General features: G+C 47.0%; 1 protein-coding gene across 1 annotated transcript in view; it reads right to left on the bottom strand.

Annotated features, from left to right (window-relative positions):
- LOC139251818 (probable G-protein coupled receptor 139) overlaps window positions 1-15,518 on the bottom strand; it is a 57,998-nt gene extending 42,480 nt beyond the window's left edge. Inside the window, exons 1-2 of the mRNA XM_070873309.1 lie at window positions 15,445-15,518; window positions 10,510-11,381 (exon numbers count right to left, since the gene is read on the bottom strand). Coding sequence (XP_070729410.1) covers window positions 10,510-11,381; window positions 15,445-15,514 — 942 coding nt within the window. The 5' untranslated portion in view covers window positions 15,515-15,518. The remainder of the gene's footprint in view (window positions 1-10,509; window positions 11,382-15,444) is intronic.
- Window positions 15,519-15,777: the final 259 nt, after the last annotated feature.

Here is a 15,777-nt window from a genome sequence, read left to right as displayed (position 1 = left end):
CATTTGGAAAGCAGTGATAGGATTGGTCCAAGTCAGCATGGATTTATGAAAGGGAGATCATGCTTGACAAATCTTCTAGAATTTTTTGAGAATGTAACTAGTCGAGTGGACAAGGGAGAACCAGTGGATGTGGTGTATTTGGTCTTTCAAAAGGCTTTTGACAAGTCCCACACAAGAGATTAGTGTGCAAAATTAAAGCACATGATATTGGGGACAATGTACTGACGTGGATAGAGAACTGGTTGGCAGACAGGAAGCAGAGAGTCGGGATAAAAAGGTCCTTTTCAGAATGGCAGGCAGTGATTAGTGGATTGCCACAGGGCTCAGTGCTGGGACCCCAGCTATTTACAAAATACATTAATGATTTAGATGGAGGAATTGAGTGTAATATCTCCAAGATTGCAGATGACACTAAGCTGGGTGGCAGTGTGAGCTGTGACGAGGATGCTAAGAGGCTGCAGGTTGACTTGGACAGGTTAGGTGAGTGGGCAAATGCATGGCAGGTGCAGTATAATGTGGATAAATGTGAGGTTATCCATTTTGGGGGCAAAAACTGGAAGGCAGAATATTAATCTGAATGGTGACAGATTAGGAAAAGGGGAGGTGCAACGAGACCTGGGTGTCATGGTTCATCAGTCACTGAAGGTTGGCATGCAGGTACAGCAGGCGGTGAAGAAGGCAAATGGCATGTTGGCTTCATAGTTAGAGGATTTGTGTATAGGAGCAGGGAGGTCTGACTGCAGTTGTACAGAACATTGGTGAGGCCACACCTGGAATATTGTGTTCAGTTTTGGTCTCCTGATCTGAGGAAAGATGTTCTTGCTATTGAACGAGTACAGCAAAGGTTCATCAGACTGATTCCTGGGATGGCAGGACTGACATATGTGGAGAGACTGGATCAATTGGGCTTGTATCCTCTGGAGTTTAGAAGAATGAGAGGGGATCTCATAGAAACATATAAAATTCTGACGAGATTAGACAGGTTAGATGCAGGAAGAATGTTCCCATTGCTGGGGAGTTCCAGAACCAGTGGTCACAGTCTAAGAATAAGGGGTAAGCCATTTAGGACCGAGATGAGGAGAAACTTCTTCACTCAGAGAGTGGTGAATCTGTGGAATTCTCTACCGCAGAAAGTTGTTGAAGTCAGTTCGTTCGATATATTCAAAAGGGAGTTGGATGGGGACCTTACGGCCAAAGGGAGCAAGGGGTATGGAGAGAAAGCAGGGATGGGTTACTGAGGGAATGATCAGCCATGATCTTATTGAATGGCGGTGTAGGCTCGAAGGGCCGAATGGCCTACTCCTGCAACTAATTTCGATGTTTCCACCTTTCTCACACTTCTCTGAACTAAATTCCATTTGCCACTGCTCTGCCCAGCTGACCAGTAGATTGATCTCCTCCTGCAGCCCATGACTTTCCTCTTCATTATCAAACACACAGCCAATTTTAGCATTGTCTGCAAACCTCTTAATCCTACTCCCTATATTCAAATCTAAATCATTGATATATGCCACAAAAAGCAAGGGAACCAGTACTGAGCCTTGCGGAACCCAACTGGAAACATCCTTACAGTCACAAAAACATCCATCAACCATTACCCTTTGCTTCCTACCTCCAAGCCAATTTTGGAGCCAACTTGCCACTTTGCCCTGTATCCCATGGGCTTTAATCTTCATGACCAGTCTACCATGTGGGACCTATCAAAAGCCTTGCTAAAGTCCATATGTATTACATCGTACGCTCTACCCTCATCGACCCTCTTGGTTACTGCCTCAAAAAAGTCAATCAGTTTAGTCAAACAGGATCTTCCCTTAACAAATCCGTGCTGACTGTCCCGAATCAATCCTTGTCTATCCAAATGCAGATTTATCCTGTCTTTTAGCATTTTTTCCAATAGTTTTTCCAACTCTGACATTAGGCTGACAGGCCTGTAAATGGGTGGAGCTGCGGAATACCAAGGGGCAGAAAACGTTAGTGGGAGTTGTGTACAGACCACCAAACAGTAGTAGTGATGTTGGGGACAGCATCAAACAAGAAATTAGGGATGCATGCAATAAAGGTACAGCAGTTATCATGGGTGACTTTAATCTACATATTGATTGGGTTAACCAAACTGGTAGCAATGCGGTGGAGGAGGATTTCCTGGAGTGTATTAGGGATGGTTTTCTAGACCAATATGTCGAGGAACCAACCAAGGAGCTGGCCATCCTAGACTGGGTGATGTGTAATGAAAAGGACTAATTAGCTGTCTTGTTGTGCGAGACCTCTTGGGGAATAGTGACCATAATATGGTAGAATTCTTTATTAGGATGGAGAGTGACACAGTTAATTCAGAGACTAGGGTGCTGAACTTAAGGAAAGGTAACTTCGATGGTTTGAGGCGTGAATTGGCGAGAATAGACTGGCAAATGATGCTTAAAGGGTTGACAGTGGATAGACAATAGCAAACATTTAAAGGTCACATGGATGAACTTCTGCAATTGTACAACACTGTCTGGAGTAAAAATAAAACGGGGAAAGTGGCTCAACCGTGGCTAACAAGGGAAATTAAGGATAGTGTTAAATCTAAGGAAGAGGCATAGAAATTGGCCAGAAAAAGCAGCAAACCTGAAGACTGGGAGAAATTTAGGATTCAGCAGAGGAGGACAAAGGGTTTAATTAAGAGGGATGAAAATAGAGTACGAGAAGAGGCTTGCCGGGAACATAAAATCTGACTGCAAAAGCTTCTATAGATATGTGAAGAGAAAAACATTAGTGAAGACAAACGTAGGTCCCTTGCGATCGGAGTCAGGTGAATTTATAATTGCAAGTTGGCTCCAAAATTGGCTTGGAGGTAGGAAGCAAAGGGTAATGATTGATGGATGTTTTTGTGACTGGAAGGATGTTTCCAGTGGGGTTCCGCAGGGCTCAGTACTGGATCCCTTGCTTTTTGCGGTATATATCAACAATTTAGATTTGAATATAGGGAGTTATGATTAATGCTTTTGTTCTGCATCCTTTTTTAAATAGGGGCGTTACATTTGCGGTTTTGCAATCCACTGCGACCGCCTCAGAATGCAGGGAATTTTGGTCGATTACAACCAAAGCATCCACTTTTGCTGCCGCTACTTCCCCGAAGATGTAGGCGTCAGGTCCACGGTGTAGTGTCCCTGCACCTTACTACAAACTCACACATGGCATGGATATATCAGACACGGTCACTCTGTGACCTTCACCTTTAACCCAGGACCAAGGAGTGTTGACCCTGGGTGGGACCTCCCCTTTTATACCTGGAAACCCAGGTGAGGAGTGTCTCCCGCAAGTTCACCCCCCTGTGGTCAGGGTGTGCATTTCTAGGGTACAGGTACAGGGTGCATGAGTTACAGTTACATGACTATGTCATTGCAAGATGGTGAAATACATGACATCACCTCCCCCCTTGAGACTTTTAGTTTCAGAGGTTAAGTCTATCGGGTGGTCTGTGCTCTCTCGTGGAGCGCTGCAGTTGTGGCTCTGGTGGCTGAGCCTCAGCACGTGTCTGTGTCACTTGAGGTGATTCCGGCCTGTCCGGGCTGGCCACAGGGACTGTGCATGCTGAGGGCTGTCTTTGTTGCTCGTACGCTGGCAGTGGTGTGGGTGCTATCTCATCATGCTCTTCATCCGATTCCTCCGTGTCTGCACTGAACCTTGTCTTTACTTGGTCCAAGTGTTTGCGGCATAGCTGCCCATTGTTTAGTCTGACCACCATGACCCTATTTCCTTCTTTGCCAATTACGCTGCCCTCAAGCCACTTGGGTCCCAAAGCATGGTTAAGAACAAATACTGGGTCATCTATTTCTATACACCTCCCCCTTGAGCCTCGATCATGGAGATCGGTTTGGGACTGGCGCTTGCCCTCAACAATGTTTGCCAGGGCTGGGTGAATGAGGGACAGCTGCGTCTTGAGCGTGCGTTTCATGAGGAGTTCCGCAGGCGGGACTCCCGTGAGCGAGTGTGGCCGGGACCTGTTGGCCAGCAGGAGGCGCGATAGTCGGTACTGAAGGGTGGGACCTTGGATTCGTAGCATGTCCTGCTTTATGACTTGGACCACGCGTTCCGCCTGGCTATTGGAGGCCGGCTTGAACGGCGCTGTCTGGACGTGCTTGATCCCATTGCCCGACATAAACTCCTGAAATTCATGGCTGGTAAAACATGGGCCATTGTCGCTGACCAGGATATCCGGCAAACCGTGGGTCGCGAAAACCATACGCAGACTCTCCACGGTGGTGGATGTCGTGCACGAGTTTAATATGATGCACTCGATCCACTTCGAGTACGCATCGACAACGATCAGGAACATTTTCCCCATGAACGGGCCCACGTAGTCTATGTGAATACGTGACCATGGGCTGGTGGGCCAGGGCCACGGGCTGAGTGGGGCCTTCCTGGGGGCATTGCCCAGCTGAGCACACGTCGTGCATCTGTGAACCCAGTGTTCCAGGTCTGAGTCAATCCCTGGCCACCATACATGTGACCGGGCAATGGCCTTCATTAACACGATGCCAGGGTGCTCGCTGTGGAGTTCCCTGATGAACGCTTCCTTTCCTTTCTGGGGCATGACTACCTGGCTGCCCCATAGCAGGCAGTCGGCTTGGATGGGGAGCTCATCCATCCGTCTCTGAAACGGTCTGACCTCCTCGCGGCACGCTCCGTGTGCGGGCACCCAGTCTCCAGTCAGGACACATTTCTTTATCATGGATAGGAGGGGGTCCCTGTTGGTCCAGAGTTTGATCTGGCGGGCTGTGATGTGGGAGCCCGCAGTGTGAAAAGTCTCAACGGCCATGACCATCTCAGCGCTCTGCTCCGACGTCTCCTCGGTGGTGGCCAGTGGGAGCCTGCTGAGTGCGTCAGCGCAGTTTTCGGTGCCTGGCCGGTGCTGTATGAGGTAGTTATACGCAGCCAGCGTGAGGGCCCAGCGCTGTATGTGAGCTGATGCATTAGCATTGACAGCCTTGCTGTCGGACAACAAGGATGTTAACGGCTTGTGGTCCGTCTCTAGCTCGAACCGTCTACCGAAGAGGTACTGGTGCATCTTTTTCACACCGTACACACACGCGAGTGCCTCCTTCTCGACCGCGCTGTATCCACGCTCTGCCTGGGAGAGCGACCTGGAGGCGTAAGCCACTGGTTGGAGTTGGCCGTCATCGTTACCCTGCAACACACACCCAACCCCGTAGGATGACGCCTCGCATGTTAAAACCAGTTTTTTACAGGCGTCATACAAAGTCAACAGTTTGTTGGAACACAGCAGTTCCTCGCCTTATTGAAAGCCCGTTCTTGACAGTCCCCACAAAACCATTCACAACCTTTACGCAGGAACATGTGTAACGGCTCCAACAATGTGCTTCAGTTCGGCAGAAAGTTCCCGAAATAGTTCAAAAGTCCCAGGAATGATCACAGCTCCGACGTGTTTCCAGGCCTGGGTGCCCGGTGAATCACCTCAGTTTTTGATTCAGTGGGCCGGATCCCGTGTACAGCAACCCTCCTGCCCAAAAACTCGACCTCTGGGGTCAAAAACACACACTTGGCCTTTTTCAGCCGCAAGCCTACCCGATCCAATCGGCGTAGCATCTCCTCCAGGTTGTGGAGGTGTTCCTCGGTGTCTCGACCCGTTATGGGAATGTCGTCTTGGAACACAATCGTTCCAGGGGTGGACTTGAGCAAACTTTCCATGTTTCTCTGAAAGATAGCTGCTGCCGAACGAATGCCAAACGGACACCTGTTGTAGATAAATAATCCCTTGTGTGTCGTGATGATGGTCAGAAGCTTGGGTTCTTCAGTCTGTTCCTGAGTCATGTCGGTCAAAGTGAGGTCCGGCTTCGTGAACAGCTTACCACCTGCCAGTGTGGCAAAAAGGTCCTCCGCTCTCGGGAGCGGGTATTGGTCTTGCAGTGACACTCGGTTGATGGTGGCTTTGTAGTCGCCACAAATCCTGACTGAGCCGTCTGCTTTAACGACAGGAACGATGGGACTGGCCCAGTCGCTGAATTCAACGGCCGAAATTATGCCCTCTCTGAGCCTGTCCAATTCACAATCAATATTTTTATGCATCACATACGGCACTGCTCTGGCCTTGTGGTGCACTGGTCTGGTGCCCGGAGTGATGTGTATCACTACTTTAGTGCCCTTGAACGTTCCGACACCGGGTTGAAACAGTGACCCGAATTTTTGCAGGACCTGTGAGCATGAACTTTGCTCCATGGATGAAATGACGTGCACATCCCCCCATTTCCATTTCATCCCAGCTAGCCAACTCCTCCCCAAAAGCGCGGGGCCATTTCCCGGGACGACCCAGAGTGGCAGCCGGTTCTGTGATCCATTATATGTTACCACCAAGTTTGCACTGCCCAGCACTGGGATGATCTCTTTGGTGTAAGTCCGTAGCTGCGTCTCAATGCGTTCCAGTTTGGGCCTGCTAGCTCTGTGTGGCCATAGTCTCTTAAATTGTTGGGCACTCATGAGTGACTGGCTCACTCCCGTATCCAGCTCCATGTGCACCGGGATGCCATTCAGTAAGACTTTCATCATCATGGGTGGCGATTTAGTGTATGAGCTGTGGACGACAGCCACGTGAACCCGCTGAACTTCAGCATCCATGGCTTTACCCCAGGCATCATCCTGCATTGCAGATCCCTCGTCTGGTTCCTCTGTCTCGCAGATTAGCCTCGCTACTGCCTTTTTGCACATCCTGGCCAAGAGTCCACTGACATTACAAATCCTATTGCTGGAACCTGCAGCTTCTTGCAGTGTGTCTACCCCCCGCACCTCCAGCATGAGCTGAGATTGAGATTGCGGTTAACAAAGGGACTATTACCCGGCATTCCCCTCTGATTGCCCATTTGGCTGTTTCTAAGTACTCTGATGGTGGGTGTTCATGGTCCTATCGCGGGACGCATTGTTCCTCGAGATGGCGTGAATTGCCAATCCCCTCTCCATTGTCCTTGTTGCAGGCCCACCCTAGAACCTGTTGCTGCCTGGACGGTTTCGAAATGCCCTTGCCTGCCTGCGGGGTCCTGAGCAGTTTTCACCATGTTAACTCCCTGGTCCATCGCCACGTTGGGACCAGGGTTGTGGGCGTAAATTAGCTTGGTCTCCTCTTCCCCTGCCATAAAGGTCTGAGCTTTCAACGCCGCCCCTTCTAAGGTCAAGTTCTTGGTCTCTATGAGCTTCCTGGAAATGCTGGCATGATAAATGCCCTCGATGGCAAAAGTCCCTTAATATCTCCCCCTGCAGGCATCAGAGAACTTACAGAAATTGGCCAAGCACCGCAGTTCAGCCACGAAGTCCGAGACATTTTGTCCCTCCCGGTGCCGGTGAGAGTAGAACCGGTGCCGGGCCATGTGTACACTACTTGCCGGCTTGAGATGCTCACTGATCAGTTGGCTGAGCTCTTCAAAAGACTTGTCCGCTGGCTTTTGGGGTGCGAGCAGATCTTTCATCAGTGCATACGTCTGTGGACCACAGCTGGTTAGTGGATGCATACGTCTGTGGACCACAGCTGGTCAGTAGATGCATACGTCTGTGGACCACAGCTGGTCAGTAGATGCATACGTCTGTGGACCACAGCTGGTCAGTAGATGCATACGTCTGTGGACCACAGCTGGTCAGTAGATGCATACGTCTGTGGACCACAGCTGGTCAGTAGATGCATACGTCTGTGGACCACAGCTGGTCAGTAGATGCATACGTCTGTGGACCACAGCTGGTCAGTAGATGCGCCCTCCGCTTGTCAGACGCTGCCTCTTCCAGCCAGTCCTTTGTGGCAAAGCTCTGCTGGAGTCTTTCCATGAAGTCATCCCAGTCCTCACCCACACAGTAACGTTCCTCTGTGCCACCGGTGGCCATCCTCGTGGTTTGGTGATTCCCGTTTCTCGTCGCCAAATGTAGTGTCCCTGCACCTTACTACAAACTCACATGAGGCATGGATATATCAGACACGGTCACTCTGTGACCTTCACCTTTATTGCCAGGACCAAGGAGTACTGACCCTGGGTGGGACCTGCCCTTTTATACCTGGAAACCCAGGTGAGGAGTGTCTCCCGCAAGTTGACCCCCTGTGGTCAGGGTGTGCATTTCTAGGGTACAGGTACAGTGTGCATGAGTTACAGTTGCATGACCAAATCATTACAAGATGGTTAAATACATGACACAGGGGACTTGTACGCCTTTAGTCCCATTATTTTACTGAGTACTACTTCATTAGCGATAGTGATTGTATGAAGTTCCAACCTCCCTACAGCCCCTTGCTTATCCACTATTGGGGTGTTTCAGTGGCTTCTACAGTGAAGACGGATACAATATATTTGTTGAATGTCTCTACCATTCCCCAGTCTCATCCTCCAGGGGAGGAATATTTACTTTAGCCACTCTTTTCCTTGTTATGTACCTGTAGAAACTCTTACTGTGTTTTTATATTTCGTGCTTGTTTACTTTCATACTCTATCTTCCCTCTCTTTGTCAATTTTGTATTTGTTCTTTGCTGGCTTTTAAACGTTTCCCAATCCTCTGGTCTCCCACTGATCTTGGCCCATTGCAGGCCCTTGTTTTCAATGTGATGCCATCCCTTATTTCCTCAGTTAGGCACGGATGGTTGTCCCTTCTCTTACAGTCTTTCCATCTCATTGCGATATATTTTAGTTGCGAGTTAAGAAATATCACCTTAAATGTCTACCACTGATCATCAACCGTCCCGTACTTTAATCTATTTTCCCAGTCCACTTGAGCCAACTCTGCCCTCATACCTTTGTTTTCTCAATAATTTAAGCTTAGGTCACTGGTTTGAGAAGTATCTTACTCACCGCCCAAAAGAATTTCAAATTGAACCATGTTATGGTCATTCATTTCACTGTACCAGATCTAAGATAGCCTGCTCGCTGGTTGGATCCGCAATATGCTGTTCAAGGAAACCATCCAGGATACACTCTATGAACTCTTCCTCGGTGCTACGCTGGCCAATTTGCTTTGTCCAATCAATATGTAGGTTAAAATCGCCCAGGATTCTTTCGGTGCATTTATTACAAGCCTCCACCTGCCACGATCTTGCATGGCAGAGCAGGCTCGAGGGGATCAATGGACTAATCGTGCTCCTATTTACTGCAAAAGCTTCCACAGATATGTGAAGAGAAAACGATTAGTGAAGACAGACGTAGGTCTCTTGCAGTCAGATTCAGGCCCTGATGTAAAGCCTGGCCGACAGGAGCTGCCATCGTACCTGGTGTTGGAACTCCTCCTTACCATGCTGGGTTGTGGGGATTGGTGCAGGGCCGGGCCGAGTGGCTCCCCCTAGCCACTCACTCACTGCTTTGGTGAACAAACCTCTATCTGCTGCTGACCTCGACTCTCGCTGTAACTCACCTGGCCTCACTTCTGGGAAGGGGAAGGTCAGTGACATCAACCAGCCAATGGGAATAGATCCTGCCGCCAGCTTTGTGCTGGGTACCAGAGCTGTATATGCTGTGCCGAGCGCGAGTGAGGACATCCATATGTGAGGCAGGGAGGGGTCCTGAGGAACACTACCCCATTGTCTAGGCAACGGATGTCGCCACCTTAGTGCAGGCGGGAGACCAGCTACTCTAGGTGGTACTTTAGGGGGTGCCATCCTTTTGCAGGTCACTGCTGACCTTGCAGAGGATCCTGACAGATTGTCACTCCCCGCCCAGGGAGCCCTGTGTAGACAGTGTGTGAGTGAGTGTGATAATATTCACCATGAGGGAGAGTGGCTCGGACACAATGGGCCTTAAATTCCGGCCTCACCAGGTCAGGCCCAAGTGTGCATGCCCCGGAAACCGGCTTTTCCGATCTGTCAAAGATTTCTCCATATGGATTCTCCACATCCCGGGGAGAAGACCATTTGTGTGGGTGAGATTGGGTCATTTGCCCAAATCATGCCCAGAGAATGTCCTTCAAACTCTTAAACCAGGTAAAAGCAGGTCGATACATTACTTTTACCAGTGTAAGAGTTCTAAAACATATCAAAAATAAACTGAAATACATATTTTTACAGTAAAAACCCTTTCCACCAAGGATCATTTATTTTAAACCTTATTGAAACATGTTAAAAAAATTCCAAAACATTTTTTTAACAAAACATTTAATTGACTTTAATTTCAATTAATTTTAAATATGTGATGTGTTTTTAATTTATTCTGTTGCTTTTCAATATTGAGGTGTTTATTCACATTGATAATAATGGGAACTCTGAAAAAGCGAGTTGCTATTATTATCACTGAGAATACTGCAGCGTGATTGGTGCTTCAGGCCCATGTGACTCCAGCTTTACTGTACGTATGGGGAAGGCCATTTCCCTAACGCTACACATGGAATGAAGGTCTCGGATGGGAATCGAAGGTTTACGTAAAATATCCTCCGGTCGGAGGCATTTGTCCGAAGGAAGCCCCCAACCGGGATTTCCCCCCCATTATCTGGTGGCATTGAGTTCTGAGGCTGTAAAGTCTCTGCTGCTTCTTATCGTTTAATGCATTTTACAATTACAACAAAGGGATATTTCAGCACATTCTTCCACTGCTCCCGGAACTTAGTCTGTGTCACGGCGTAAATCCCAGTGTTTGTACAGCAACTCAGCTGCTGCAGCATGAATCCTAGTTCATTTACTAACGTAGGTATAAATACAAGATGTGAAATCCAAACAAGCCGGTTTGCCACAAGAACCACCATATACATTGCCCATAGCAGGATGAAATTCCCCGAGATAACAAACAATAAAATCATGGATTTCCTGCGACTCTCCATCTCGGGGTCTCTGGGACTCTCCCCACTGCTGTGACCCCGGAGTCTCCTGCGAGCTCTGCTGGCCAGTAAAATGTGTCTGACAGTGAGAGCATTGAGCAGCAGGATCAGAATAAATGGGACACACGGGGTTAGAATATAATGAAGTAGTTCGAATGCTCCCCAGCCCAGTGATGCATAATTAGTGTAATACAGATCACAAAACCAGGGGTTGTTACCAAGCAAATACCTACTTCTGAACATAAAATACCAGGGTATGTTCTTTAAACAGCTCAGCACAGTCACTGTTCCCAGAACCACAGCCGCCGTTCTCTCGGTGCTATATTTAGTTTTCAGCTTCTGGCAACAAATGGCCACAAATCGATCGAAGGTGAAAGTGATGGTGAACCAGACAGAACAGTCTGTGGCTGCATAGAGCAGGACGGCGTGGATATTACACAGGGGGATGGAATACACGAAAATAAACTGTTCCTCATAACGAATTGGAATGTGCCTCAGTATCAGATCCAGGATCACGACCAGTAGATCCGCTGTTGCCATGGCCACCAGGTAACGAGTGACACATTTGGAGAGTCCACACTTTCCCCGGGACAGGATCATTATCGTCACTAAGTTCACTGTGAGGAAAGGAAATAACCAGTTAAATTAAACATCAGGCTGGGAGCAAGAGCAGAAGATTGATGGGATTCGGTCTGCAATCTGCAAATCATTAGTGACATGAAATGATATAATCTAATTCTCGTACCTGAGGAAATGAATGCAGTGTTTATTGCAAAAATAATAAGGAATCAATAAATGAAATGGGGATAAAGACAACATGAAATGAACAGATGTTTGATCAATGAGACATTAAATGATAGATCTACCTTTAGCTCAGCAGGCAACAACACTGCCCAAGGTAACAGGGACACACGGGTCAAGAACCTCTCAGGAAGCCTTCGTGTCCCGGGATCAGTCAGCACCGAGAGCGGTGAGATTCACTTCTGTGCCGCTGTGTTGGTGGGAGGGGGCGGTGATAGGGGGAGAGGGAGGGAGACCCTCATTGTATTCTTGCTCCTGCTGAGGATATGGATTCTAATTCGAACTGAAAGTGAGTGTAACAGAAATAAACATCGACTGCAATTGTGGCGTGCAATAATTACAGGTGGTTCTACTTAAAATGTATGAAGGTAATATGACGATGTTAGGTTATTAAATACAAATGTACAGCAGTTAGAAAGATAACTGGGCTGCAGGAAGTGTATTGAACAATGAGCTTTACACCTTTTTGTTGAAATTGTCGCTCATTGAAAGAAAGAATTTCCGAATAACATGGCAAAGAATGGACTCTGAATAAAATAAATGGTTATCATTGACCAGGGAATGTCCAACTAAATGCTTTGTTTTAGCATCGAAATCGGACGACTTATTCCACAGGTAAAGTGCTGCCCAATGTTTCTGTAAAGTATCTGAACACAAATGGATATGAGTTATTCTTGTTTTCTTTCACATGCTGGTTTCCAACTTGTGCATCGTATATTGGATGGAAAAATATCAAAGGATTGTTTGATCATTAATACTTTAGTTACAATCAGCTGACATTCTTTATGCTGAATGAAAGCAGGGTACAACAGAGAATTACTCCGATTCTCACTGAGAGACCCACTGAGCTGTGGCAGACATACATGAGAGTCAATTGTAAACTCTAAACAAAGATTGCAAATAAATGTCTGGAAATCTGACTGAATGAGCATTTAGTGAGAATGAAAATGACCCGGATAAATCTGTTCCAACCATCAGAAGCAGTGGCAGTAATGCAGAACTGGAGAATGTGGAAAATGAGGCACTGGCTGCAACTGAATGATTCGAAACATAGAAACATAGAAAATAGGACCAGGAGTGGGCCATTCGGCCCTGCGAGTCTGCACCACCATTCAATATGATCAAGGCTGATCCTCTATCTCAACACCATACCCCGCTTTTCCCTCATACCCCTGGATAACCTTTATAGAAATATAGAAAATAGGAGAAACATAGGAAATAGGAGATATTTCAGTGATTTAAGAAGGTGTGTATGATCTGTCAGGATTTGTTCTTCGCACTGTGTGTAAGTAAACATGGCGAGCATTCGGTGAACACAACAGTAAAATACTGTGGATGATGAACGTCTGAAATAAAAATAGAAAATCCGAGAGATAATCAACAGGTCAGGCAGCATCAGAGGAGAGAGAAACACAGTGACTGTTTCAGGTCAATCACCTGTCGTCATTTGGTGACAAGTTCCCGAAACTTAGAAAACCTGCTCCTGATCCGATACAAATGTGCAGTGTAGCGAGGATTCTCAAATTCAGGAAATAAAGTGTCTCTTCCAATATCTTTGCTTGAGTTCAATACAGAACATTTGAATCTTGATGGAGCAATATCATTTAAAGAATCAATAGCCGACAGCACGGTGAGGTACCAGATACACTAACAGCGAGGTACCAGATACACTAACAGCGAGGTACCAGATACACTAACAGTGAGGTACCAGATACACTAACAGCGAGGTACCAGATACACTAACAGCGAGGTACCAGATACACTAACAGTGAGGTACCAGATACACTAACAGCGAGGTACCAGATACACTAACAGCGAGGTACCAGATACACTAACAGCGAGGTACCAGATACACTAACAGTGAGGTACCAGATACACTAACAGTGAGGTACCAGATACACTAACAGCGAGGTACCAGATACACTAACAGTGAGGTACCAGATACACTAACAGTGAGGTACCAGATACACTAACAGTGAGGTACCAGGGACACGAAGAGTGAGGTACCAGATACACTAACAGTGAGGTACCAGGGACACTAACAGTGAGGTACCAGATACACTAACAGCGAGGTACCAGATACACTAACAGTGATGTACCAGATACACAAACAGTGAGGTACCAGATACACAAACAGTGAGGTACCAGATACACTAACAGCGAGGTACCAGATACACTAACAGTGAGGTACCAGATACACTAACAGCGAGGTACCAGATACACTAACAGCGAGGTACCAGATACACTAACAGCGAGGTACCAGATACACTAACAGTGAGGTACCAGATACACTAACAGTGAGGTACCAGATACACTAACAGTGAGGTACCAGATACACTAACAGTGAGGTACCAGATACACTAACAGTGAGGTACCAGGGACACTAACAGCGAGGTACCAGATACACTAACAGTGAGGTACCAGATACACTAACAGTGAGGTACCAGATACACTAACAGTGAGGTACCAGATACAGTAATAGTGAGGTACCAGATACACTAACAGCGAGGTACCAGGTACACTAACAGTGAGGTACCAGGGACACTAACAGTGAGGTACCAGATACACTAACAGTGAGGTACCAGATACACTAACAGTGAGGTACCAGATACACTAACAGTGAGGTACCAGATACACTAATAGTGAGGTACCAGATACACTAACAGCGAGGTACCAGATACACTAACAGCGAGGTACTAGATACACTAACAGCGAGGTACCAGATACACTAACAGTGAGGTACCAGATACACTAACAGTGAGGTACCAGATACACTAACAGCGAGGTACCAGATACACTAACAGCGAGGTACCAGATACACTAACAGTGAGGTACCAGATACACTAACAGCGAGGTACCAAATACACTAACAGTGAGGTACCAGATACACTAACAGTGACGTACCAGATAAACTAACAGAGAGGTACCAGATACACTAACAGCGAGGTACCAGATACACTAACAGTGAGGTACCAGATACACTAACAGCGAGGTACCAGATACACTAACAGCGAGGTACCAGATACACTAACCGTGAGGTACCAGATACACTAACAGTGAGGTACCAAATACACTAACAGTGAGGTACCAGATACACTAACAGCGAGGTACCAGATACACTAACAGCGAGGTACCAGATACACTAACAGTGAGGTACCAGATACACTAACAGTGAGGTACCAGATACACTAACAGTGAGGTACCAGATACACTAGCAGTGAGGTACCAGATACACTAACAGCGAGGTACCAGATACACTAACAGCGAGGTACCAGATACACTAACAGTGAGGTACCAGATACACTAACAGTGAGGTACCAGATACACTAACAGCGAGGTACCAGATACACTAACAGCGAGGTACCAGATACACTAACCGTGAGGTACCAGATACACTAACCGTGAGGTACCAGATACACTAACCGTGAGGTACCAGATACACTAACAGTGAGGTACCAGATACACTAACCGTGAGGTACCAGATACACTGACCGTGAGGTACCAGATACACTAACAGTGAGGTACCAGGGACACTAACAGTGAGGTACCAGGGACACTAACAGTGAGGTACCAGATACACTAACAGTGAGGTACCAGATACACTTACAGCGAGGTACCAGATACACTTACAGCGAGGTACCAGATACACTAACAGTGAGGTACCAGATACACTAACAGTGTGGTACCAGATACACTAACAGCGAGGTACCAGATACACTAACAGCAGTGAGGATGTCCCATTATTTTTAAACAACAAAACGTGCATAAACAAAATGCAATAGAATACCATTAATAACTGATTATCCCTTGGTACAGAGCAAGAATGATATTACAGTGAAACATGATTTATATATTTAATAACTGAACATAGATACTTACTCGGAACACCAAAAGCAGCGAGTAGAGGATAGTAAATATGTTGTATGTCGATCAATAATTTTCTTATCATGCCTTCTAGAGCCCATCTATCAATGATGGCTAGAAATTCATCAGTCATGGGAGGCGCTGGTGGGGCGGGAGGGACAACCATGACTTCCCTTCTGTGACTCACTTCTGGTGTCTGTGATGGAGGAGACCTGCTGATTGTGTGAGGTGAAACATTGAAGGGCGCTCCTTACATCGAGCAGAGGGAAAATCCCCGATGACATCATTAGGCATCACTGTAACTGACATTAATCACAGACATTGAACAAACAGACTCATTGAACCAAT

Source organism: Pristiophorus japonicus, unplaced genomic scaffold (genome assembly GCF_044704955.1).
Source record: "Pristiophorus japonicus isolate sPriJap1 unplaced genomic scaffold, sPriJap1.hap1 HAP1_SCAFFOLD_446, whole genome shotgun sequence".
NCBI classification, from domain to species: domain Eukaryota; kingdom Metazoa; phylum Chordata; class Chondrichthyes; family Pristiophoridae; genus Pristiophorus; species Pristiophorus japonicus.
The sequence above is the reverse complement of the archived record's forward strand: the minus strand, read 5'-3'. Positions and strand labels throughout refer to the sequence as shown.